At 38.8% G+C, this 28000-nt stretch overlaps 1 protein-coding gene and 1 non-coding gene across 5 annotated transcripts; both read left to right on the top strand.

The window, feature by feature from the left end:
* Positions 1-6: 6 nt before the first annotated feature.
* Positions 7-20534, top strand: ZFP14 (ZFP14 zinc finger protein). Of its 4 annotated transcripts, none has more exons than XM_070451816.1 (5): positions 7-94; positions 3524-3608; positions 7678-7804; positions 9124-9219; positions 16349-20534. In XM_070451816.1, the coding sequence occupies exons 2-5, from the start codon at positions 3600-3602 to the stop codon at positions 17713-17715; spliced, it is 1599 nt and encodes a 532-aa protein (XP_070307917.1). In that variant the 5' UTR covers positions 7-94; positions 3524-3599; the 3' UTR covers positions 17716-20534. The 4 variants fall into 4 exon arrangements, with proteins under 4 accessions (XP_070307917.1, XP_070307915.1, XP_070307916.1 ...); XM_070451814.1 differs by having other exon boundaries at positions 9121-9219; XM_070451815.1 differs by lacking the exon at positions 7-94 and adding an exon at positions 144-2250 and having other exon boundaries at positions 9121-9219.
* On the top strand, positions 9701-9807 carry LOC139030063 (U6 spliceosomal RNA). The gene has a single exon (XR_011482382.1). It is a non-coding gene; the product is annotated as a U6 spliceosomal RNA (small nuclear RNA).
* Positions 20535-28000: the final 7466 nt, after the last annotated feature.

The raw sequence follows: 28000 nt of genomic DNA, 5'->3' as shown, positions 1-28000 counted from the left end.
CGAAGACCAGGCCCTCCCTACCCGGGACTACATTTCCCACATGCCTCTGCGCCTAGTTTCCTTCCTGCTTCCTTGCTGGTTTCTGCTCGGAGAGGTGAGTTGGTCTCGTGCACTGAGGAAATGGGCGCGGGGGCGGCGCGGGGGCGGCGCGGTCTCTGTGTGCACCCGGCTGCAGCGACTGTGTAGTTTGTGACGCTGCCCGGACACTGGGTGCTCCGATGCGTCCTCTGTTCTCCTGCTTCAGGGCCGCGCAGATGCAGCGGCCCAGAATGGCTCCGAGTTAGATTTACGAACACACAGTGAAGGCCTGTAACAAAAAGACGCAGAACAACAGCTCTCAGAACCACAGCTTAACCAGAGCTCCCTCCCAAGGCAGCGCTCTTGAACTCGGAGACCGCTTCCAGCTCTGGCCATTGTACTCTGGCCATTCTCTCCGATGCTGGGAAGGCACAGCTTCACCCCAGGCTCCCTCTTATTTCCATCGGGTAGTGTGTGTGATGGATGGTGGGAGCGAGGGTCGTAGCGGGGGTGTGTCCTTAGTCTGGCCTGGCTGAACTCGGGAAAAAGGCTCACTGCGTCGATTCCCGTCACCGTCCCCCAATCTTTAGAAAGGGGGAAATCTATATGATGTTTCCTCTTTGTTCCATGAAGTGTAATTTTAATTTTTTTTTTCTATACCCGGGGACATTTGCTTCTGTGAAAGAAGTGAGAAATAGGTCAGACTAAGACAAAAAGCAATCCTGCTGTTAATCTGGTTGAGAGAGAAAAGACGGACAAAATCAACTACACAGTTAATAGAAAACGTTACTACTGCGCAGGTCACGCAGCAGTTGTAAAATGCCATAAAGACTGCCTTTTTGAGAGCTTATAGCTTTCTTACCAGTGTTGCTTCAGACCTGCCTTGCTGTTTTTATTTTATTTCGGGGGATATCCGCTTGCTAAATTACCCTCACTTCACTAATAGCCCTCAATCTCCAGTTAGTCCCTGCATATCTTGTTCTCACTTCAGTAGCAGCCGTCATTCCAGAATGGTTCCCCATAGCCTCAGAATCCTTCAGCTGGAGCACAACTGTTTACGGAGGGGCTTTTCTTATCCCTCTCCTCTGTCACGTTCCAATGAATTTCTTCCCTCTCTTGAGTCAGTCCTATTTTGTTGGACTCTGCCGGCTTATTCCAGGTAGTCTTTAGCTGGTTAGGCTTTAACAACCAGCTGAAATATATTACCCATTTTCCTGGTGTTTTGTTCTTCCTTCCCAGTGAATGATGGAGAAGATGAGGGTAGAACCCTGACTCCTGCCAAGGGTAGCCTCTCCTCTCCCATTGGCTATTCAGATGAACACTTGGCAGTCATTTAATTCCACCTGTGAGCTGCTGCTTTCTAATAATTTAAGTGATCTGCAGGTCATACAGGGAGGCTAACTGCATAGCATTATTTTAGGCTGTCATTTATTGAGAAGATTACAGTTTAGTTGGAATCATACCCTAGATGACCTTGGTCTTTTCCACTGCCCTGAGGTCAAAGCAGGAAAAGATAGGAGAATGTTTGATTGGTGACAAAGTCTTAGCTTTTCAGGCCTTTAGGAGTGGAAAGGTGATAGATTTTTAATAGAGAAATCTGTGTTAACAAGAGAAGGGAAATATTAGTAGGAAGGAAGGAAAACATTAATATGGAAATTTGATGTGTGATTTGAGGTTTTTGATAGCGTGTGTGTGATTCAGATCACATATTTATGTGGTCTTCTGAAAGGGAGTTTAGTGTAGTGGCAGTAGTATGAGTCATGGACCTGAATTATCTGGATTCTAATCCTAACTTGCCACTTAGAACTGGGTGAAGTTGGGGCAGTTCATTTCATCTCTTTGCACCACTATTCCTTCATCTGTAAAAGGATAATAATAGAACCTACTGCATAGGATTGCTATGAATAGGTGAATTAATGTATATAAAATCCTCAGATAATGCTTGACACATAAATGCTCAATAGATTTAGTTGTTATTATTAAATTGTAATTCCATGTTTTTCCTCATCACCCAGATCCAAAAATTATGAGGATTTTGCCACGTGTGCTTCATCCATCCTCATGCTGTCTATCCTTCTGTAAATTGTTGTTAATCAAGAGGAATTGCCTACCAACCTGAAGTTTTGAAATTTATTAGCATTATGAGGAAGAGTGGGGCTGAGAAGCTCAAATTTTTTGTGGAAGAATAAAGAAAGAGCAGAAGAGAATTTTCTTTAATAATTGTGGGAAGGAGTATGTAGTATTCTTCATTTTCAGTAATATAGCTGACTTTTATTAAATGTTTATTTGCAACTTTAGTGTGTTACTATATATATGTAGAGTCTTATTTAATACTCATAACAATGCTTTGGGATAGAATCTATAGTTATCGCCATTTTTTATAGGAGGAATCTAAGGCTGCAAAGTAACATGTCTAAGGTGACACAGTTTGATAACTATGAGAGCTGAGATTTATATCCTAGGAGTTTGACAGCAAAGCCTATGTTAGTAATTACAACAGTATATGAAATCGCATCATTATGTATACTTAAATCTTTCCCACTTTACTTAGTAATCCATCATCAGTAGTAGGAATGCATAGTCGTGCTCAACTCTGTGATCCCATGGACTGTAGCCCGCCAGGATCCTCTCTCCATGGGATTTTCCAGGCAAGTATACTGGAGAAGGCTACCATTTCCTCTTCCAGGGAATCTTCCCAACCCAGGAATCAAACCTACGTCTCCTATGTCTCCTGCATTGGCAGGTGGATTCTTTACCACTGCGCCACTTGGAAAACCCAGTCCATCATGAAGGGGGAGATATCGATCTAATGACAGCAAACACTTGTCAAGTTACGTCCAGAGTATAGCTATTAGGTCTCTATGGAGGTGCGTGGATTTCGTACAATAAGATTTATGCCTTACAGGTTTTATTTTGATGATGTTACCTGCACAGTTAGACTAGTAGGATAAGAAGATCTAGTAGCAGTTGGAGGGCTTCATAGGCATCTTAGCCCAAAGTATTGGTTCAGAAGCAAAATAAACCCATTTGCCAGGATGCTGTGAAAGGAAGCAGTCGTAAGACTGCTATCAGTGCCTAAAAGACATCAGTCAGGGACTTTCTGTTTTTCTTTTCTAGGTAGTATTCTTAACACATGGGCTTTGCTGGTGTCTCAGTGGTGAATCCACCTGCCAAGCAAACTCAAGTTCAATCCCTGGGTTGGGAAAATCCCCTGGAATAGGAAATGGCAACCCCACTCCAGTATTCTTGCCTGGGAAGTCCCTTGGACAGAGGAGCCTGGCAGGCTAAGGTCCATGGAGTCACAGAGAGTGGGGTGAGACGGAGCATGTGCACACATCAAAGCTTGGATTTCTTTAGACTCCCTGTGCTCTCCTCCAGTTTGAATATGAGAGTGGTGAGGAGTATTTTGGAAGCAGGAATGGAAGAAAAAAACTCATACTAACATAAGTCATTTGGGGGAGCTCTGAGGCACCTCTGGTTTTATCGCTGCTTTGTCTTCTTCCAGATCTGGCTTATCTGAACTCTGCAGATCTCTAACAGAAATCTTGAAAACGACTGACCAGTGCTTGCAGTTCGAAACAATGGCCCATGTAAGTTGATGTTTCTTCTTCCTTTTTGAAATATTGCCTGTTTCTAGACCATGTGTTCATACTCATTCCTTATTCTGAAACTTCTGTTTAATGGAACTCCATTCAATAACCTACTCTAGTCCCTCTCATTCCTGTGAGAGTTGGAGACAAATATCCCAGTGTCCCCTCTGTGTACCCTTCTCTTTTTTTCCACTGATATGGACTATCTTCTGTCAAGAGCCACGAGGGAGCAGAAGTAAATTGCCTTTAGAGAAAAGCAGATAATTTCTGCCGAATGTCCCCCATTAACATTTTTTATCTTAGTTTTTTATTTTAATACCTAAACTTCAGTGAAAGCATATTTCTCTGAAAACACTGATTTTTGGTCTGGTTTTATATGGAAACAGTTTATATCCCCAGGGACTTCCTTGGTGGTCCAGTGGTTAAGACTCTGCACTTCTAACTACAGGGGACATGGGTTCAATTCCTGGTCGGGGAAATAAGATCACACATGGCACGTGGCATGGCCAAAAACAAACAAACAGCAGCAACAAAAATTTACATCCCCAATGCAGAATTTAACATCTTTTAAAGGTTTTTAAAAATTTTTATTGATGCAAAACATACATAGAGGTTAGTGCTCAAATCCTAAGTGTGCAGCTAAATGAATTTTCATAAATTGAGTATATCTGTTGTATCAGCCCTCAGGAGAAGAATGAGAATGTTATTGGCATTCAGATACCCCCCTTTTGGTTACTTTCTACCCCCCCATCCGTCCAAATGTAACCCTGACTTTGAATACCCTATAATAATTTTGCTTATTTTGAGGACTTTATATAAGTGAAATCATATAGTTCAATGTAACTTTTTTAATTTAAAAAACAGAAAATAAAAAAAAAAAACAGAAAATAATATACAGGAAGTCTTATTGTCTTCCAAATACAATTGCTGAACCATCAGAACCATCTGCAGATGTTTTGAAATGCTTGCAAATATCATCAAAGGGGATATGTTTAATTGGTGTTGCTGGCAGAAGGAGAGGCATAGGAGCATTATATAGAGTATGAGTCATTCCTCCATTATGTTCTTATTAGAAACGCACTTTCATGGTGCATATCCCATGTAGCCCCTGTTTTTGTCATTTTTTAAAATGAGTTCCTAAAAAGTTGGAAAAGTATCGAAGAAAATTGTGGAGAAACAAAGCAAGTGAGAAAAAAACATTTGGTAAAAGAAATAGCAAAGCCAAAAGAAAGTACGAAAGCCAAAGATACCATGTGTGCATGACCCATGCGTGCTGGAGTTCTGTCCTGGGGGAAATGGGAAGTTAGTGGGAGGGTTGGAATTAATGTATAATGCAATATAATTCTTTGCTTTAAAACGGTAGGAAAATAGGCACCCACCCAAAATGGTGGGAAAATTATGTAGTGTTAGAATGTCTTGATTTTCAGCAATGGATTATTGATACAAAGTGGGAGATCCCTTTTTGAACTTTCCTTGAAAATCTTGTGGTTTAAAAAAAAAAAGAAAGAAAATCTTGTGGTTTGATGAAAGAGAGAATTTGGTCTTATTTGACTGCTGAATGGGAAAACACCAAACTTCTTCACAAACCTGAGTTTTTTAAATAGGTAACAAGATTTCGTGTTGGCCGAAATATTAGTGCATTGAAATGTTATGGGATGTAAGGCTTTGTAGAGGGTGGAAGAGGTAGGGATTTGATTGAGGCCTCGTTTTGTGAGGCTTAAAATTTCATATGCTGCCTTGATACCTTGTCGAGACTCCAGAGACCTAACTAAGAGTTTCCCAGATTGGGCCCCCATTTTCCTGGCTAGTTCCTCTATTCGCCAGACCAGCTGAACGTCTTCTGGTCCTTGACTTAATAAGTCACCTCCCTGCCAGCCCACAGAATTATTCAAACAAGCCATCACATCATCCTGCATTGGCCACAGAATCCTTCATCCTCTTTTCACTGTAAAGCCTGCCTCCCACAGATCTGCTTGTTCACCCTATTCCTGAGTATATCCCCTGTGTGTCTCTGTATGACGTGTAATGTCTTCCTCTCCTGGGCTGTGAGTATATGTGACTAATAAACTGCCGTCAGTCACACCTATCAGGTGTCAGATATTCAGTCATCTCATACTGTTTAGGATCCCTCCCTCACGAGTGGGTTGAGTAGGAGGTGATCAGAACCAGACAGCAAATAGAGAGGTCAAGAATTATCTCCAGGAAAGCCTGAGAGAAGAATACTAAGAACAGAGTCCCTTGTACAGTTTTACCAGATGTGCTGGTTTCAAGCAGGGTTTCTCAATTTTGAAACTACAGTTGCTCTTTGAACAGTGCAGGGATTAGGGGCGCTGACCCTCTGGGCGATTGAAAATCTGGCCCTCTGTGTACGCCATCCCTCCATATCTGGAATTCCTCATTATCTGCAGTTCCACATCCATAGATTCAGTGAACCTAGAATTGCATCATACTGTAGTATTTATGACTGAGAAAAATACACATAGAATTGGTACCATGAATTTCAAATCCTTGTCATTCAAGTGTCAACTGTACTAATATTTTGAGCTAGAGAATCGTTTATTCCCACGGAGTGTCCTCTGCATTGTTGGATGTCTAACAGTATCCATGTTAGACATTTATTAGATGCTTCTAACACTCACACCCGCTCTCCCCAGTTGTGCCAATCAGAATTGTCTCTGGACGTGGCTGGATGTCTTCTTGGATGTAAAATCACTCCTCACTGATAATCATGATCCAGAGTGCTATTTTTAACAGTCAGGGCTTCCCTGGTGGCTAAGATGGTAAAATATCTGCAATGCAGGAGACCTGGGTTCAATCTGGGTCTCCTTGGGTCGGGAAGATCCCCTGGAGGAGGAAATGGCAACCCACTCCAGTATTCTTGCCTGGGAAATACCATGGACAGATGAGCCTGGTGAGCTGCAGTCTGTGGGGATCGCAAAGAATCGGACATGACTGAGCGACTAAACACACACACACTCTCTAACTCAGAAGTGAGGAAAGGTGTTCAGTGAGGGATGATGAATGATAAAGAGCTAAGAAGATCATACAGATGCATAAATAATGTATTAGTTGCTCAGTCGTGTCTGACTCGTTGCGACCCCATGGTCTGTAGCCTGCCAGATTCCTCCGGCCATGAGTATAAGTAATAGTGTAGAATGTGAGGGTTGAGGAAGATTTTTGAGATTGTATTGAATCCGGAAATCTAAAGAGAGAGCAAAGAAAGATTGAATTTAATGCATTCAAAATGTGGACTGCCATGTAGCAAATTTGAAAAAAATAGACTAAAGAATTTGTCATAGTAGGCAAAGTGCTTATAATAAAATCTGATTTTATGATGAACTTGAGTCATTTTCTGAGAGATTTTGTAGTGCATTTGAGAGAAATTTTTATCAAAATTTTTTCATTATCAGTGAAGGGAAAAGAAGATAGAAGATCTCATACTTCTTAAGAATTTGTGGTGGAGAAACAGCTTGCTAAAGGCTTGTGTGCACTGTTTCATTACATTGGGACTTCTTTTGGTTAATTTATTCCTTTCCAGATATTTTTGGGTAAAAATTTAACCTTATCTGCTGTCACAGGACGGTTTATAACATGTAGCACTGTGTTTCAATGATGCTAATTTTCTTACTGCCTCATTCACATGGCATAAATTTGCTTGCTCTGGGCTTCCCCTGGTGGTCCATTGGTTAAGAATCCACCTGCCAATGCAGGGGACTTGGGTTTGATCCCTGATCTGGGAAGATCCCACATGCCACAGGGCAACTAAGCCTGTGAGCCACAATTACCGAGCCTGCGAGCCCTGGAATATGTGCCCTCCAACAAGAGAAGCCACTGCAATGAGAAGCCCATGCGCCACAACTAGAGAGTAGCCCCAGTCACTGTAACCAGAGAAAGCCAGAGCGCAGCAATGAAGACCCAGCACAACCAGAAATAAATAACAAATAGATAAAGAAATGTGCTTGCTCGGTGCTCCCTCCCTCTCTGCAATGCAATCATTGATCCCCTCTCTATTTATAAAAAAATATTTCATGTATTTTTACAAGTAATACATGAGTTTTATTTTTTTCAGGGTTCAGTGACTTTCAGAGATGTGGCCATTGACTTCTCACAGGAAGAATGGGAATTCTTGGACTCAGCACAGAGGGACTTATACAGGGATGTGATGTGGGAGAATTACAGCAACTTCATCTCTCTAGGTAAGGCAGTTTATCTCAAATTATACTGAGTTTCTCTTCTATCAGTATAAGGACTGTGTTTTGAGAAACTAGATAAAATTTTTCTCTCTGTTCCAAAGGAATGGTTTAAGTCTTATTAGGTTGGAAATAGGGCCCTCCTTTTAACACTGTCGTTCTCAGGCTCAGCAGGCTAGGTCCTTCAGACTTTCTTCAGGCTCTGTTGTTTCCACGTTTCCTTAGTACACAGGGGCTGGGTTTGAATTCTGGATTTTTTTTTCTGACAGAAACATTGTTCAAGAAACCAGAATTCAATTTGTATTTGAGCTAACAATTCTAATCCACCTGTGAAGAGAATACCTAGACACAGGGATTCTGAATCTCTTTAAAAATCAGAGGAGCCTGTAGAATTTACATAGTAGGAGATGAATCCACATAGTTCATCTAAAACTCAAGTAAATGCATTCTGTTTTGTATAACAGACATATTCAGTTCTACTTGCTTTGTGGTTGAAGGTTAAAAGTCTAAGAACTTTACATTTAATATTAAATGAATATCCTAGTAAGTATCTCAGGATGTCTCAGGAATCCTCTTATTCTTCTCTCAGCCAATTGATAACAATAGAAATCAACCGCTAATACACACATATATTATGTGTATATATAACAGGCTTCCCTGGTAGCTCAGATGGTAAGGAATCTGCCTGCAGTGCAGGAGACCTAGGTTCAGTCCCTGGGTCGGGAAGATTCACTGAAGAAAGGAATGACTACCCACTCCAGTATTCTTGCCCAGTTCCATGGATGGAGGAACCATGGACTAGCAGGCTACAGTCCATAGGGTCACAAAGAGTTGGGCATGACTGAGTGACTTTCACTTTCATATATATAAATGTGTATATTTGTACTTAGGTACTATTCTGAGTCTTGTATATTTCTAATTAATCCTCACAACAACTCTATGAGAAATGTACTATTATTATTCTTATTTCAGATGAGAAAATTTAGGCACAGAAGTTTAATAATTTGCTGAGGCAACATTGCAGCAAAGGCAGGATGAACCCGTACTATCTGGATCCATATTTTGTGTTCTCAACTATTAAATAAGACTGCCTCTCAGCAGAGCTTGTATGAGTTTAAATTGTTTTAAAGCCTGTTCTTGACTATCTGATGTCTGTTCTTAGTGGTTCTGAGGTTACCCTAGTGTGAGTGTTCTTCAACTTCCTAGCATTTCTTTGTATACTTTATAAAATACCATTTTGAACTACTAGTTTATTATAAATTTAGCCAAATCTGAACCTAAGGACTTTGGGTTTATAATTTCATGTTATGTTATATTTTAAGCAGGACCTTCCATGTCTAAGCCAGATGTGATTACCTTATTGGATGAAGGGAAGGAGCCCTGGATGGTTGTGAGAGAAGGAACAGGAAGACATCACCCTGGTGAGTGAGGGCTGTGTAGGCATGGGAAAATCATTACTGTAGGTAATAGCCAAGCATGTCAGGGTAGAGAGATTCCCTTGAGAGTTACAGATAGCTCTTCAAAAGCCTGTAGAGGAAAGGCCTAAGACCTAGGAAGCAAATTAAAATCTTTTAAACCTGGGCTAACAAGGGAATTTCTTACTGGCCTTGATTACAACTCTCTATTTCTCACATCATATTTCTCTCCCACTTCAGAGAAAAAAGCTGTTCTCAGTAGAAGGAAAACAAATGATAATATAAGAGTTAAAATCAACAGAATAGAAAAAGGAAAGAAGTAGAGAAACTTAACAAAGCTTAGAGTTGATTTCTCAGTAAGATCAACAAAATTAATAAACACCAACTTGACTAATCAAGAAAAAAAAGAGAGACAACATAAATTACTAATACCAGGGAAGAAAGAGAGGTTTTTGCTTAACATGTTATAGCCATTAAAAGAATAAGAGTGCTCACTTCAGCAGCACATACACTCAAATTGGAACAATACAGAGAAGATTAGCATGGCCCCAGCACAGGGATGACATGCAAATTCATGACATGTTCCATATTAAAAAAAAGAGCAAATATCATGAATAACTTTATGCCAGTAAATTTGACAACTTACATGGAAAAATTCCTTGAAAAATACAAACTTACCAGATCTGACACAAGAGTAAAAAGAAAATATGCAAAACCTCATATCTCCTAAAGTAATTAAGTTCATTGTCAGAAGTCTTTCCAGAAAGAAAATGCTAGACCCAGATAGTTTCACTGGTGAATTCTATTAAATATTTAAGAAAGTAATAGTACAGTATTACACGTATTCCTTCAGAAAAAGAACTTCCAATTCATTTTATGAGACTACTATAATTCTTACACTATGTTCATGAAGGATGTAAGTTTGTAATTCCCTCCCCCTCTTGGTAATTTCTGTCCTTCTTGAACATAGATGTAAAATGCTTAACAAGATATCAGAAAATTAAATCCAGCAATATATAGAAATTATGACTAAATAGGGTTTACCCCAGGAGATTATGCTTGGTTTAACATTTAAAAATTAATCAGTGTAATTTACCATATTAACAAAAATGTGAGAAATCATTTGATTATCTCCATGAATGTAAAAATAGCATATGACAAAATTCAATATCCATTCATGATAAAAACTCTCAGGAAACTAGAAATCAAAGGGAGCTTCCTCAGTGTGATAAAGGGCATCTGCTGAAAAAATACTGTGTCATTAACTTTATCATATTTGATTGAAGAGTTCCCTCCTAAGACTGAACAGGACAAGATTGCCCAGTCTCCCTGTACCTACTTAACATTAAATTGAACGTCCAAGCATTGCAATAAGGCAAGAAAAAGAAATAAGAGATATAAAGATCAAAAAGGTAGAAGTAAAACTATTGGAGATGGTATAATTATATACTTAGAAAATCCTAAGGAATCAAAACCACATCTACTCAAACTAGTTAGTGAAGATCACAGGATACAAAGTTAAGCTACAAAAATCAGTTTTGTTTTTATATATGAAAAAAATTGGAAAATTAAAGTTAAGTCAATTAAGAAAAGTTAAAGTAAATTAAATCAGTTTACAGTAGGGTCAGAAAACAAAATCCTGAGGAATAAATTTGAAAAAATGTGCAAAACCTCTATGATAAAAGCCATGGAACATTGCCAAGATGATCCGATGAATAGAAAGATACCATTTTGGGGATGGGAATTCTGTTATAAAAATGTCAATTGTATAGATGCAACACAATTCCAGGCATAATCCTAGGAACCTTTTTTTTTTTTTTTTTTTTGTAGATACTGACAAACTGATTCTAAAATTTATATGGAAGATCTGTGGACTTAGCATGTCTAAAATAATCTCAAAAAAGGAAGAGCATGTTATAGAACTTAGACTACATGACTTCAAGATACTTTAAGATATATTATAAAATTAAATTAATCAAGACATTGTGGTATTGGCTAAGGATCAGCAAATAGAACAGAGACCCTAGATGTAGACCTCACATGCACTTAGAAGTGTCATTTATTTACTGACAAAGGTGTCAAAGTCTTCCAATGGAGAAAGGAAAGTATTTCAACAAATGATACTGGAATAATTGGGGAAAAAAAATCTTGACCTCATACCACAATTAATTTGAGATAGATTTTAGTCCTAAATATAAAAACTAAACATTAAAAAATCTTAAAAGTCAAATGTAAAAAATAAAATAAAAATTTAAAAACTAGGTATACATTTTATATGTAAAAAATATAAAAGCAAAATGTAAATGGGCTTCCCAGGGTGGTGCTAGTGGCAAAGAACCTGTCTGCCAGTGCAGAAGACTTAAGACACAGGTTCGATCCCTGGCTTGGGACAATCCCCTGGAGGAAGGCATGGCAACCCACTCCAGTATTCTTGCCTGGAGAATCCCATGGTCAGAGGAGCCTGGCGGGCTACAGTCCATAGGATTGCAGAGTCGACATGACTGAAGCGACTTAGCATGCATGCAAAGCTTTTAGAGGAAAACACAGGGGAATGACTTGATATTAGGCAAAAGTTTCTTAGGAGAAAGCAGTAACCATAAAAATTAAAAATTGATGTCATAATTTATCCAAATAAAAAACTTTATCTCATCAAAATATACCAATAAAAGAATGAATAAGCAAGTCATAGACTGAGAGAAAATAGTAGTAAAACAAAAGACCAACATCCAGTTGATACACTGCAACTCAACACTATAATGATAGACAGCTCAATTAAAAATGGGTAAAAAGTGCATCCATACCATGGAATAACACTCAGCAACAAAAAGGAATATATTCTTAATACATGTGATAGTCTGGATGAACCTGGAAGAAATTATGTTGAGTGAGAAAAATAATCATAAAAGGTTATACCATATGACTAATTAATATTTATGAAATAATAAAATTATAGAGATGGAAATTGGATTAGTGGTTACCCAGGGTTAGGAAGGTAGGGAGGGGGAAAGATGGTTGAAGCTACAAAGGAATAAACATTGTGGTTATGATGCAGTTGAGTCTTGATTGTGGTGAGGGTTAGGCAAGGCTATGTGTTAACATTATGTGTTACTGACTCAGTCATGTCCAACTCTTTGTGACCCCACAGACTGTAGCTCACCAGGCTTCTCTGTCCATGGGATTCTCCAGGCAAGAATAGTAGAGTGGATTGCCATTCCCTTCTCCAGGGAATCTTCCTGACCCAGGGACTGAACCCTGGTCTCCTGCATTGCAGGCAGATTCTTTACTATTTGAGCTATGGGGAAGTCCTCAGGCAAGGCTATTTTGGTAAAATTGCATAGACCTGTCTATAAACACATACATGAGGGCATGTATAACTGATGAAATCTACATCAACCCTATGGATTATTCCAAGGTAATTTCTTGGTTTGAATATTGTACTATAGTTTGTATGATGTTCACCTTGAGAGGGAGGGTGAAGGGTTTGTGAGACTTCCCTGTACTTTTCTTTGCAGCATCCTGTGAATCTGCAGTTATTTTAAAACAAAAAGTAAATTAAAATGTCCTGTTGGTGATAGGTAAAAGATTTGAGCCAAGAGAGGAGCTATCGTCTTTCTTGATCAGTGACTGTAATTCATCATGATCTAAACCTGTACTAGGCAGCTCAGGCTGCCATAACAAAACACCATAGAATAGGTGACTTAAACAACAGAAATGTATTTTCCCACAGTTCTGGTGGCCAGAAGATCAAGGTTAGCATTTTGGAGCCTGATGAGGGCTCTCTTCCTGGCTTGCAGATGGAAGATCTCTCTCTTCCTCCTGTAAGGCCACCAGTACTGTCCTGTCCTATTCTGTCCACCAGTCCTGTGAATTAGGATTATGCCCTTATTACTTCATTTAACCTTAATTGCCTCCTAAAAGCACTGTCTCCAAATATAGGCACATTGGGTATTTAGGGCTTAAGTGTATTTTGGAGGGACAAAATTCAGCCCATAGCAATGTCTCTATAGGGTCCAGTTTCTTTGCAGTCTAGCTAGTATACATACATTTGCTTACCTAAAAATATGTTCATTTATTCAGCAATACTTGTGGTAGTTCCCAGCAGTCTTCTTGTGTACATTTTAATAAGAGTAAGGACATTAAGTTAACAAGTAAATGAATAGTTTTATGTAGTGGCAAGTGTTATTAAGAAAAGTGAGGTGAACAGGAGATAGAAATTGGGAGGTGTAGACAGATTTTTGGGTGTTTGGGGCTTTTTGAAGAGATGATTTTTGAGTGGAGACATGAAAAAGAGCTCAGACCATTTGAATATCTAAAGCAAGAACAGTCCTGATGAAACAGTAAATGCAGAGACCTTGGGTTAGAGGGCAAAGACTTTGATGTTTGAGGAACAGCAAGAAGGCCAGCATGCAAACTTTTATTATTATCCTTACCTTTTTTCTCGATGATCTTACTTGCAAAGCAGAAATAGAAACACAGTAGTGTAGAGAACAAACGTATGGCTACCAAGGGGGAAGTTCAGGTAGAATGAATTGGGAGATTGGGACTGACATATTGACACTATCAATACTGTTATAAAATAGACAGATGATGATAACCTTCTGTGTAGCACAGGGAACTCTACTCAGTGCTCTGTGATAACCTAAATGGGAAGGAAATCCAAAAAAGACAGGACATATGTAAGCATATAGCTGATTCACGTTGTTGTACAGCAGAAACTAATACAACATTATAAAGCAACTATACCCCAATAAAAATTTTAAAAAGAAGACGAGGAGGAAGGCCAGGATGATTATTCAAAAGGTAAGTGAGAAGTAGAGTAACAAGATCAAGTCAGAAGGTTAGGCAAGGGCTAGGTCATGTAAAATTTGTGTATCATAGGGGAAGTCATTGTGATAGAAAGCCTTTGGAGATTTCTGAGCAGGGGAATGTCATGAGCTGATTTGTCTAGAGAATAGGTCAAATAGGGGCAAGATAAATAGTAGGAAGACCAATTAGGAGGGTCTTTTCATTTGTCACAGTGGAATATGGTAGTGACTTTGATTTGAATGTTACTGGTGGGAGATAGACAGATGATAGATTCATGGTGGGTTTGCCCAGAATATACTGCTGGGCTGCTCCTTGGTCTGAATCCTCCACACTTGAGGCTGCTCCACAAGTGGATGTTTTCTTTACCCAGATTGAACTCCTCATACAGCCTCCTTCTCCCTGTGTGGATAAGGAGCATCTTTGTCTTTGAGTTGGTGCATTTTATCCATCTGCAGTTAAGTAATTTTCTTATATGTGCTGTGCTTAGTTGCTCATTCATGTCCAATTCTTTGCAACCCCATGCACTGTTGCCAGGCAGGAAACCCCGTGGACTGTTGGCCCGCCAGGCTCCTCTGTCCATGGGGATTCTCCAGGCAAGAATACTGGAGCGGGTTACCATGCCCTCCTGCAGGGGATCTTCCCAACCCAGGACTTGAACCCAGGTCTTCCTGCACTGCAAGTGAATTCTTTACTGTTTGTCACCAGGGAAATATAAACCTTATATATTTAGGTTTAAATCCACTGTCTTTTTTCTGTTTGTTCAGCATTCTCTTTTTTCCCCTCTCATGCCTATTTTGGATTAATCAAAATGTTTTATTTTAGCTTTGCCTCTTGAGTGTGTTAGTTACACACACTTCAGTTTTTAATAGTTGCTTTAGAGGTTAGCACATGCATTCTTCACTTACTGCATTGTACCTTAAATTAGTTCCTTTATATCTTTCTCAATATTGTAGAGACATTCATAACATTTAAAGTCTTTTTATGTACCCTCTACTTTTTTTTTTACTATTGTTTATCTTGACTCTATATACATTTAGATCCCCACAGAGTATTAATTTATATACTGTTATTAATACTGGTTTGCATTTACCGACACAGGTACCTTTTACAGTGCTCCTTTTTCTTTTCTGCACTGTAGTGCTTCTGCTTAGAATCATTTTCTCTGTCCTAAAGAACTTCCTTTAGTATTTCTTTTACTGTGCCTGTTGGCAATGAAATCTCTTAGGTTTTATTTGAAACTATCTTTATTTCGTCTTCATTTTTAAAGGGTACAGAATTTTTTCTTCATTCTCTGGAGTACAGAACTCTGGATTGGAAGTTAATTTAGCAGCTGTCTTCTTGTTTTTCTGGCTTCTATCATTTTCATTGAGTAGCAGTTTGTCAGTCATGTTGTAATTCTCTCTCTTTTTTTTTTTTTGTAATTCTCTTGGAGGTATTAAAACAATACCTCCTGGAGATATTCTGGAGATATTTTTCCTGTTTTCCCCATAAACTCTTAATATTTGGTGTGTAATTTTACAGGAAATAGGTTTTTTAGGTACACATATGTGTTATTATATTAGCAGGAATACAATGTCTTCTAAAGATGTCTAATCCATTCACTGTTAATAATGTTGAAAACTCAGCCTCTGCATGCTGGTGGTGAATCAAACCTCAGAGACAGAGTTTTGGGTGAAGTAGAAAAGAATAGCTTTATTTCTTTGCCAGGCAAAGGGGGACACGGTGGGCTTCTGCTTTAAAAATTGTGTGTCCCAACCTGGGAGGAGTTGGTGAAAAGTTTTATAGCAATAGTTCAAGATCAGGGTTGCTGATAAGGATCAGGGTGTGTGCAGGGCCTGTATTGCTTTCATTTAATCTGGCCTGATGAGCTTCACTGGTTCCTTTAATCTGGCCTCAGGTGGTATCTTGATGAGCTTCTCAAGGTTATCAAATTGTCACCTTCTCTCTGGAACAGCTTCCAATTGCTGGAGTTTTAGTTCTGCAGAAGAGCTCAAAGATACTGTTATGTGTATCCCTTGTGGTGGAACCAGGACTCTGACCCAAGTTTGCAGTATTTTTTCCTGACTGCCCCTTGTTTCTGCATCCTGTCCCTTCCCTGATTTGTACCTGTTCAGATTTTCCCTTTGGAATCTAGGGAAGGTCCATAGAGGCTGGAGTCTATTCTCTGCAAAGAAACAGGGGACACAGAAAGCCTACCATGCCCAGGAGCCCCAAAGGGTCCTACTTGGTTTCAGTAATAGGCATTGTTTTAGGTGCTTTTTATTTCTGTTAGTTTTCTTTCTTCTGGAACAGGAAAACATTGTGTGTTTGCTTTCTTGTTTTCTTTCAGACTTGGAGTCCAGATACAGTGCCAATATTTTATCTCCAGAAAAGGACATTTATGAAATATATTCATTCCAGTGGGAGATAATGGAAAGAATTAAAAGCTATAGCCTTCAGGACTCCATTTTCAGAAGTGATTGGGAATGCAAAAGCAAAATTGAGGGGCAAAAGGAACCACAAGAGGGATATTTTGGGCAAGTGAAAATTGCTTCTGAAAAAATGACCACTTACAAAAAGCATAATCTTCTTGCTGAATATCAGAGAGTTCATAATGGAGAAAAGTTATATGAATGTAAGGTATGTAGGAAGACCTTTATTCGTCGTTCAACACTTAGTCAACACCTGAGAATTCATACTGGTGAGAAACCTTACAAATGTAAGGAATGTGGGCAGGCCTTTAGACAGCGTGCACACCTTATCAGACATCACAAACTTCATACTGGTGAGAAACCCTATGAATGCAAAGAATGTGGGAAGGCCTTTACTGTCCTCCAAGAACTGACTCAGCATCAGAGACTTCATACTGGTGAAAAGCCCTATGAATGTAAGGAATGTGGAAAGGCGTTTAGAGTACATCAGCAACTCGCTCGACATCAGAGAATTCACACTGGCGAGAAGCCCTATGAATGTAAGGCATGTGGGAAGACCTTTCGGCAATGTACACACCTTACTCGACATCAAAGACTTCATACTTCCGAGAAGCTCTATGAATGTAAGGAATGTGGGAAAGCCTTCGTATGTGGTCCAGACCTTAGAATACATCAGAAAATACATTTTGGGGAGAAACCCTATGAATGTAAGGAATGTGGAAAGGCTTTTAGGATATGCCAGCAGCTTACTGTCCATCAGAGTATTCATACTGGTGAGAAACCCTATGAATGTAAGGAATGTGGGAAGACTTTTAGATTAAGGCAGCAACTTGTTCGCCATCAGAGAATTCATACTCGTGAGAAACCCTATGAATGTATGGAGTGTTGGAAGACCTTTAGTAGTTACTCACAACTTATTTCCCATCAGAGCATTCATATTGGTGAGAGACCTTATGAATGTGAAGAATGTGGGAAGGCATTTAGACTACTGTCACAACTTACTCAACATCAGAGTATTCATACTGGTGAGAAACCTTATGAATGTAAGGAATGTAGAAAACCTTTTAGACTGCTCTCACAACTTACTCAACATCAGAGTATTCATACTGGAGAGAAACCTTATGAATGTAAGGAATGTGGTAAAGCTTTTAGACTTTATTCTTTTCTTACTCAACACCAGAGAATTCATACTGGTGAGAAACCCTACAAATGTAAGGAATGTAAGAAGGCCTTTAGACAACATTCACACCTTACTCAACATCAGAAAATTCATAATGTAATTTAATGCAAGGCTTTCAAATGCACGTTATGTTACAGAACATCAGAAAATTCATTTTTGAGAGAATTTGTTTGATGCTCATCATTAAGCATAAAAAATTTATACTACAGAAAACAATGTTGCTTTAATGGTTGCTTCCACCACCATTCAAGCATTGTCTTCAGCATATTCATATGAGAAAGTAACATAATGAATGCAGGAAAATCTTTAGCCTTATCTATCTTTATTGCCATTTGACCACTGTATTACCAGTGTATAATTGGATAGGTACTTAAATTTCTGTGCCTCATTTTGCTCACTTGTAAAATGGTGATAGTAGTATCTATGAATATTAGCTATTTATTGCTGCATAATAAAATACCACAAACTTAGTAGCTTAAAATAATATACATTTATTATCTCAGTTTCTATGGGTCAGGAGTCTAGGCATAACTTAGTTAGGTCATCTGCTTCAGGGCCTCTCACACGGCTAAAATCAAGGTTTCAACCATGACTGAGTCTCATCTGAAGGCTCAACTAGGGAAGAGACCCACTTCTAACCTCACGTGGTTGTTGGCCAAATTAATTTCCTGAGGGCTTTTGCACTAAGGTCTTCAGATTCTAGCTGGCTGTGGCTGAAGGCTGACTTCAGTCAGGTCCTTGCTGTATGAGCCTCTTCAGCATAACTGCTTGCTTCATCAGAGAATGCAATCCAAGAAAGCAAGAGTCTGCTAGCATCAAAGAAGCTATCATCTTGTGTTTCTAATAATTGAAATGAAATTATTTCATTACCTTTGCTACCTTCTATTGCTTGGAAGCAAGAAACTAGGCTGCCCTGTACTCAAGGGAACAGGCTTATAGAAGAGTATGAATCCCAGGAGGAAGGGATCACTGGGGCCAATTCAGAGTCAGCCTGCTGTATCATTGTGAGGATTGAGTAGTTAATACTTGGAAAAACAGCAGCCATATAGCATGTTTTCTGTAAATATTATCTGTAGTTGTTATTAACATCATTAGTGTTAGTGAATTCATATGAAAGGAAGATCCTATAGAAGTAATAAATGTAGAAATGCCTTCTGTCACTGCTCAGTACTTACTAAACTTAAGATTATTTTGGATAAAATCTAGGAGGTTATATTGAATGCAGGAAGTTCTTCATCACTTGAGCTGCATCAGAAATTTCATGCTGAAAAAAAACCTGATGAATTTCATGCATATGAGGTTAAGAATATAGTGGTTGAAGAAGCAAAGAGAAATATGAAATTGTTTTCCCATAACAAATTACAAGGTAAATGTTTTATAATCTGTATTCTCTGACCACCACTCAAGATTAATTAGAAACTATCCAAAAGATGGCAAAAAAGAAACTAACCACTTGGAAATATAATTGTGTATGTGTGTGCATATGTGTGTGTATATGTTACTCTTGTAGAAAGAAAAAAAACATTCCATTACAACTAGTAAATTTTTGATGCTCATAGAATCCCATCTTCAACCAGTAGGAGTTGGGTTTTTTGACATGACCCCAGTTGCAGTTTGATAGTTTACTTGGTTATGGCTGCCTAATTTGATCAGTTTGGGAAGATGCTTGGATACTAATTCATTCTGAAAACTAATAAATAAAGGGAAAAGTATTTATTTTGCTTTTTCCATGTGAATCAGGTCTCAGGGTCACCCAAAACTCATCAAACTAAAATTTTTTTAATTTAATAAATCTTACCAGTAAATACAGAAAAAAAATTGATATTTGGATTAGAAAAATCATTTTCTAGTTCCTAATTTAAAGAATAATGTCCAGAAAGTGATCTTCAAGGGATATTAAAACTATTTGGGGAAAGAGTATATAGTGAGAACTTTATATTGGATTTATCTAGCTGACCATCTCTAAGCCCTTTGGCTGATTTTAACATCTATAAAAGTGAAACTGTCAGACAGTATGCACCTCCTGGTATAATGCAGTTAGGAAGTACATGTCACTACCTATGAAGTTTTCTTGCCAAAATAATGAACAGAAGGAATCAAACTTTCAAATCAAAAATTTTTTTAAACCCAAGAATTTGAGAAATAGATGAACAAAGTAAATGATACCACAGGAAGCAGCCAAGCAGATCCAGAATGTATAAAATTCCCAAAACAATTCCCAAAATTGACCTGATTTCTTCAACTATTGAGTGGCATGAAAAAATAAGGGCACTGTTAACCAGATTTTTAAAAAAGACTGGAGGCACATCAGCTAAATTCAATATGTGGGCATTATTTGGACCCAGATTGAATAAAGTGTAAAGAGACATTTTGGAGACTGGGGAAAATGTGGACATGCACTGAGTATTAAGTGATTTTTAGAAATACTAGTTTTGTTGTTTAGTTACTAAGTTGTATCCATGGACTGCAGCCCACCAGGCTCCTCTGTCCATGGGATTTCCCAGGCAAGAATACTGGAGTGAGTTGCCATTTCCTTTTCCAGGGGATTTTCCTGAATCAGGGGATCTTCCCAACCCAGGGGTCAAACCTGAATCTCTCGGGTCTCCTGCATTGGCAGGTGGATTCTTTACCACTGGCGCCACCCAGGAAGCGCGATAATAATATCAATGTGGTTATTAAAAAATAAAATATTTTATGATTAGAAATAAACATATAGGAAATGGTAAGATACCCAGATTTGTATTAAAATATTCCAGCAAAAGAAAAATAATTGGCAAAGAGAGCTAGAAAGTATCAATAGGTTGGTAAAATGTTAATAATTACTGAAGTAGAATGGTTGTTTATGGGGGGTTCATTGTTCTAATATTTTTACTTTTTTATGTGTTTGGAAGTTTCAATAATAAAATATTTAAAATCAAAACAAATTATACACTGCTTCAGAAATCATTGTTAATAAGATGCCTGCATATATGAACTTGTCAGATGTCACCAAATTTCTATTCAGCGAGGAACTTATGCCCCTGAATGCATTAAGGAAATCTTGTTTGTAGGCCTAGGCTTCATCTTCACTTTTCCACAGCCATCAAAGCTGGGCCTGTCACATGGATAAATGTGTTAAAGGAATGAATAAACCTTTATGTCAAGAAACCAGAAAAAGAACAAAGTAAAACCAACAGAAGAGAAGCAAAGTAAATTTAAAATTAGAAATTAAGGGGTTAGATACTAGTAGACTTAATCCAATCTTAATGGCTATATCTTGGCAAGTCTAAATCAATGAAAAGAAAATGAAATATGAAACAGCATTAATGATGACAAAAGGGACATTACTACAGATTATCAAGAATTTTTTCTTTTAATTCTAAGGTAACACTTTGTATGTACAATATGTATTCCAATATATGTCAAAATATAGAGGGATTGCATTTTCATCTCTAAGAATGTTATCACAACTGACTGCTCTAGAACCCAAACAGACCAACAAATAAATGTGTGTGTATGAAGTTCCTGTTGAAGGAAAAAAATCTGATAGTTGCATAGGTGAAAGTCTTAAGAAACAGATAATCCTTAACAGGATTTTAGCAATTTTGCACAGGTAAAATAGTCCTGATATAAAACTAGATATGAATAACTCCTAAAGAGCAAAATCTAGACCAGCTTCATTTATGACAAGTCTATTAATTCTAAATAGTTGTATTTTGAATTTATTACAAAATCAGTCTTCATTAATAGGTTAATGTTTTTGCCTTTTCCAAGCACAAAATATCTCCAGAAGGCCTGTGTTTAACCTAGCACAAGACCTTAACCCAACATTCTCCACAAGTTTGTTTCAGGGATACTAATCCATGAGGATATTTGGGGGAAAAAAGGTATTGTGGGGAAAATCATGAATGAAACAAAGGATAAAATATCTATTTTTTGGGGGGAAATCCAAGTACCTCTTAGCAGCTTGTTAAAAGATGTATTCAAGATGTATTTTCATTTAACACAGTGTATCTCAAATTTACTTCACTGTGCAATTCTCTCACTCCAAATATCCCTTAACACCTTTAGAGTGTGAACCATTTTGGTAGATGTTACCATAACCACAGTGAGTGTCTTGAAGGATGTCATTTCAGACATTATGGTGAGTGAGTGTGTTGGGGAAGGGTGAGGAAGGTCACTTTTCTCCGCAGCTCACATCATACTCTGAAAGCAGCTTCCGGCTTGAACACTGGGCTAGTTCTTTTCTACAGGGTGGAAACGATTTCAGCCTGGTCCTTGGTAGTATATGTATTAAACATGCTGAAATACTCTATTTAACAGTGATTAGGACATAAATGATTTTTCATTGTAATAAAAATGCTATATTAAATATCATTTTGTGTGTTTTTTTCTTTATAGTTAAGATTTTCTCAAAGGTGCACATCTAGAAGTGCTGTGTAGACTTTGCTTCCCATATTGCCGGATTGTTGCCCCATCCTTGCACCAGTTTTGAATCCCTTCAGTTACTAAAGATGAGTGTCTGTATTTCCTTGATTACAAGCAAATTGAGCACATTTTTTCATATGTGTTTATTGACCAATCATATTTTCCTAAAAGTGCTTTTTTAAATTCATGTGCTTTCTGTTTCTTTATGGGTTTTCTCATTGATTTTTTAGGACCCCCCCAAGTAATCCAGGTATTGATAATTCCAGGTATTGTTGTTTAGTTGCTCAGTCATGTCCAACTCTCTTTGCAACACCATGGACTGCAGCATGGTAGCCTTCCCTGTTTTTCAGTATCTCCTGGAGTTTGCTCAAACTCATGTCCATTGAGTCGATGATGCCAGGTATTACACATTTATAAATGTTGGACTTATTTTCTTCACAGCATGTGTTGTAACTGTGTTACAGTGTTCATTGTTTTGCTAACATTAAGTTTAGATACAGTTTTCATTTGAAAGTGAAAAGTGAAGGTGAAAGTTGCTTCTCCTGTCTGTTTGCAACCCCATGGACTATACCAACTGAGCTATTAGAGACACCCATAGTTTTCATTTTAAATCATACCAAATAATCATATTCAAAAGACAAGAAGGACCTCTTATGGAGAAGGAAGTGGCAACCCACTCCAGTATTCTTGCCTGGAAAAGTCCATGGACAGAGGAGCCTGGTGGGCTGCAGTCCATGGGGTTACATGACTGAGCATGTGTGCACGAGGGTGGAGGGAGATGGGTTGGTAGCAATAAAGTGGTAAACTTAAAAAAAAAAAAAGACCTCTTATGATTTACTCCTTTTTAAATATGTTTTCTGCCATGCATCTGCAAATAGAAATAACTTCCCCTAATATGTTATTTATTTATATTTCTCAGTAGATAAAATGACATCAAGCTGTACACTTAAGATTTATGCCCTTTATGTAGCATAGAAACAGACAAGCAGCCCCTGATGTGCTGAAGCTGCTCAGGTCCCTTCAGCTACATCTTGGTGTTTTCCTGGTGACTTTCAGTGACCTCACTTCCCTGGTGGCTCAGATGGTAAAGAATCTGCCTACAATGTGGGAGACCTGGGTTCGATCCCTGGGTTGGGAAGACCCCCTGGAGAAGGACATGACAACCCACTTCACTTCAGTATTCTTGCCTGGAGAATCCCGTGGACAGAGGAGCCTAGCAGGCTACAGTCCATAGGGTTGCAAGGAGTCAGACACGACTGAAGCAACTTAGCAACAGCAGATAGGCAACTCTGTGACTCCAATGGGTCAGGACAAAAACAAGATCATTCTGTAATAATACTGAAACACAGATATAACAGGAACGTTTTTCAAACCACAAAATGCCAAACATGCTCCTGGATGATAGGAACGACTGCTATTTCTTTACCCATTGTAATTTTAACCTTGCTTTATTCTGCTCCCCCAGAGATAAGATTTATTAATATATGTAGTCATAAATAAGAAGGTCCTATTGTATAGCACAGGGAACTATATTCAATATCCTGTAGTAAACCACAATGGAAAAGAATATGAAAAAGAATACATATGTGTATGTGTGTGTGTGTGTGTGTATATGTATGTATGTATATATATATATATATATATCTGACTCACTTTGTTGTGCACCAGAAACTAACATAACATTGTGAATCAACTATACTTGAATTCCTTAAAAAAAAAAAAGTTAGCCCTAATTCCTGACTATTTCCAATCCAGAACAAAGCCTCACTTCCTTAAACCTTCTTTAAATCAATAAACACAAGAACAAGCCTTCTAGCACCTTCTCGTGGACAACATCCCATGGTTCCCAATGGTGTGTGTTCTTTGCTGCAACGAAAACAGTAAACCCAACTTGTTCTTTTACAGGAATGTTCCTGGTGGTGTTTAGCTGGAGGACACCTGTACACTTTAAGTGTATGAATCTTAACAATAAAAATATTTTTTTAGGGTTCAGTTTTTCAACGGACTGATCAGAAGCTAAGTTGATTGCAACACTAAGGAAGTTGTGAAGTGAGTCACTCAGTTGTATCTGATTCTTTGCGACCCCCATGGACTGTAGCCCACCAGTTTCCTCTGTCCATGGAATTCTCCAGGCCTGAATAGTGGAGTGGGTAGCCATTCTGTTCTCCAGGGGATCTTCCCAACCCAGGGTTAACAACCCAGGTCTTCCGCATTGCAAGAGGATTCTTTACCATCTGAGCCACCAGGGAACATTTATTTATTTAAACAGAGCCTTAAGATCATCTGTAACAGTTTTTTTTTTTTTTAATCTGTAACAATTTTTTCAATCAATGAAAACAGGATATAGTTAATTCTCAGCTTTGCTGATACATCTGCCATTAACAGGATATTTTGTTGTTGTTCAGTGACTAAGTCCTGTCTGACTCTTTGTAACCCATGGATTGCAGCTTGCCAGGCTTCCCTGTCCTTCAGTATCTTCCAGAGTTTGCTCAAACTCTTGTCCATTGAGTTGGTAATTCTATGTAACCATCTCATCCTCTGCCACCCCCTTCTCCTTTTGCCTTCAATCTTTCCCAGCATCAGGGTATTTTCCAATGAGTCTGCTCTTCGCAGCAGGTGGTTAGTGTATTGGAGTTTCAGCATCAGTCCTTCCACTGAATATTCAGGGTTGATTTTCTTTAGAATTAGGCTGCACAAATCAGTCCTTTATTCTTTTTCAAAATCCACTATTTTCCTTAATGTAACATTTCCATGTGGCTGCATTTGGAAAGAACTCCTTAAAGAGCCTCTGGTTAATTCACCAGGCTCTAGCATAGTTTGCATAAGAAGTCATAATTTGCATAAGAAAGCAAGATTCCCTGTACTCAGATAAGGGTATAAACTAGCCTGAGTGGTTATTTTTTCCATTCATAGAAGGAATTAAAAAATTGAGGGGCTGCTCGGGTGGTCCAGCGGCTAAGACTCCAGGCTCTCAATGCAGGGGGCCAAGTTCAATCCCTGGTCGGGGAACTAGATCCCATACGCCGCAACTGTCTCCTACTGGCCCAGGGATTGAACCCTGGCATTGGGAGCATGGAGTCTCGGCCACTGGACCACCAGGGAAGCCCCATTCAGTTCCTTTCTAATCCTTTCCCCCACAGGATGGCAAACCCTAACCACCCAGGACTTACTTGCCAATCCCAGGGCCATTGTATAACATGTTCCCCCAGAGGTAGGTCCAGCGGTAAGGGCAGAAGTGAGTTAGTATCCTGATCAATAGTTTCTACTGGCTTTTGGTAAGCACAGTTGAATTCAGATTGTGTTGACAGGAGAATGCACTGTCTTACTGGAGACTGCATCATCTTATTAACCTTGTGATTGGTTGGTACACGGCCTGTATTGGGCACTGGCAATGGGGCTGAGGGTGGACTGGTGGAATGGTAATGCAAGGCCAGACAAAAACCACAGGCAGGGGTGGTGGTACCTCACAATCTGCTGGATTCTGCTTAATGGTCATAATCTTCCCTGGGTGGTGCCTGTTCAACGCCTTACACTTTATCCCTAGTCTGAGGGGAGGGTGTTTGTGGACTGGGCAGCAATGGTGACCTCACTGTGAAGTAAATATGACTGCTGGATCTACAGCCAGATGCTGTCAGCATCCACCTCTAGACTTCAGCCAGATGCCGTCAGCATCCACCTCTGGACTTCCGTGAAAAATTGACCCTATAAGCATCTGGCTACAAAGTTTGCGTGCCTCATGGACTCTCAAGGCTCTAGCTGCTGTTCTTATCACAGAAAAAAAGTGAAAGTGTTAGTTGCTCAGTCATGTCTGATTCTTTGCGATCCCATGGACTGGCAGGAGCCTGCCAGGCTCTTCCGTCCATGGAATACTCCAGGCAAGAATACTGGAGTGGGTAGCCATTCCTTTCTCCAGGGGATCTTCCCAACCCAGAGATCAAACCCAGGACTCCCACCTTGCAGGCAGATTCTTTACCATCTGAGCTATGAGCAAAATATCAGAATTATTTTTTATTGAGGTATAGTTGATTTATAATGTTTATTACTGCTGTACAGCAGATTCATACTTTTTCATATTCTTTTTCATTATGGTTTATCACAGGATATTGAATACCCTGTGCTACACAGTAGGACCTTGTTGTTTACCCATTCTGTATATACCAGTTTGCATCCACTAATCCCAAACTCCCAATCCAACGCACTCTCACCCCTCTCCCCCTGGGCAACCACCAGTCTACAGAGAATCATTTCTTAACATTCATTACAACTTTTATTATAACTCAAAAAATGTCAGAAATTGTAGAGAAAGTATAGATAAAATTTAGTAATCATTTCCCTCTTTTAAAAAATGCTTGAATTTTTGTTGGACATTGTCCTCCTGTGGGTTGACTGGTTTAGCTATAACTGATTTAATTTGTCACATAATATATGTGTGCATTAAAGTATGTATTTCTGAAGCATGGGCAAAGGTGGAATCTGATGGATGGTGATTATTCCAAATGCTATGAATGTCTATACATGCACAATTAATGGACAGTCTCATAGCAATTGAGTATCATATGCTGTTAACAGTTTACTATTTTTGGTGGATAAGTTAGTGTCTAGTTTTCAATGTGCCAATTCCTACAATCTGACAAATCAGGTCATGAACCATTTTATTTCAGATTAAAAAAAAAAAAAACCAACCCTGTTTTAATGGGCTGCTAGATTTGACTTGCTATTTTAATTGGAACATTCATATACCATGAGTACACTGGATTATTTTTGTAGCTGACTGGACCTGGATGCTGTCCTTTTCCAAATTTGGTACAGGGGTTATGCTAACCTCATAGCTGATACTCTTTATAAAATCTTGAGGAGTTAGATTTTATCTGTAAGTTAATCTAGTACTAGAGGAATAACATGCCGTAGCACTTTCATCAGTTTTTTTCTTAGGTCTTACTATATTCAGGAAAATACTACTTTTCCTGGATTTCAGACATACTATAAAAAACCCCCTGAATATATGAATATACTGTAACATGCTGAATATAAACAAACATTTCCTACATCTTATCAAAGTTGTATACATATACACATATATGTTTAAGGAAATGCTTAGGAAAATAATGCTTTTTCCATAATTTCACATATAAAAAACTAAATGTAAACATTTCCTGAACGTTTATCTGAAGCATTCTGAATATTTGAATATCTGAAACAGGTCTGAAATCAGTCCTGAATACTCCTAGGAAGGACTGATTCTGAAGCTCCAATACTTTGGCCACCTGATGCAGAGAACTGACTCATTGGAAAAGACCCTGATGCTGGGAAAGACTGAAGGCAGAAGGGGATGACAGAGGATGAGATGACAGAGGTTGGATGGCATCACCAACTCGATGGATGAGTTTGAGCAAGCTGTGGGAGTTGGTGATGGGCAGGGAAGCCTGGTGTGCTGCAGTCCATGGGGTCGCAGAGTTGGACATGACTGAGTGACTGAACTGAAACATTTTCTTTTACTAATTAAAGTTGAATAAACATGTGTATGTATATATACTATATGTGAAAACACTCTCCCCAGTACTCAGATATATAAAGTTGAATATAAATGTTTAACAGAGAGGCATGGAATTTATTTCACATACAACCAAGCATAGAGCAGTTCTGAATCGTTTCATCAGCTCTACAGTGTCAAACACACAAGCAATTCTATCGCCTGTGCCAATCTCAACTTCTCACATTCTCTAGTTGTAAACCGGGCACAATCCCAGATATCACAGAGATGTGTCCTGTATAACGGAAGGCCATTTCCGCCTATTTTGTTAAGTAAAGAATATTTAACTGAAGCTCACTTGCAGTCTTTTGCTTAGACCTTCGGTGTCAGCACTGCTACACTTATGTGTACTGTACTAAGTCACTTCAGTCCTGTCTGACTCTGTGACCCCATGGACTGTAGCCTGCCAGGCTCTTCTGTCCATGGGATTCTCCAGGCAAGAATACTGGAATG

The sequence above is a fragment of the Odocoileus virginianus genome, chromosome 20 (genome assembly GCF_023699985.2).
Source record: "Odocoileus virginianus isolate 20LAN1187 ecotype Illinois chromosome 20, Ovbor_1.2, whole genome shotgun sequence".
In the NCBI taxonomy this organism is placed as follows: Eukaryota; Metazoa; Chordata; class Mammalia; order Artiodactyla; family Cervidae; genus Odocoileus; species Odocoileus virginianus.
This window is presented reverse-complemented; position numbering and strand designations above follow the sequence as displayed.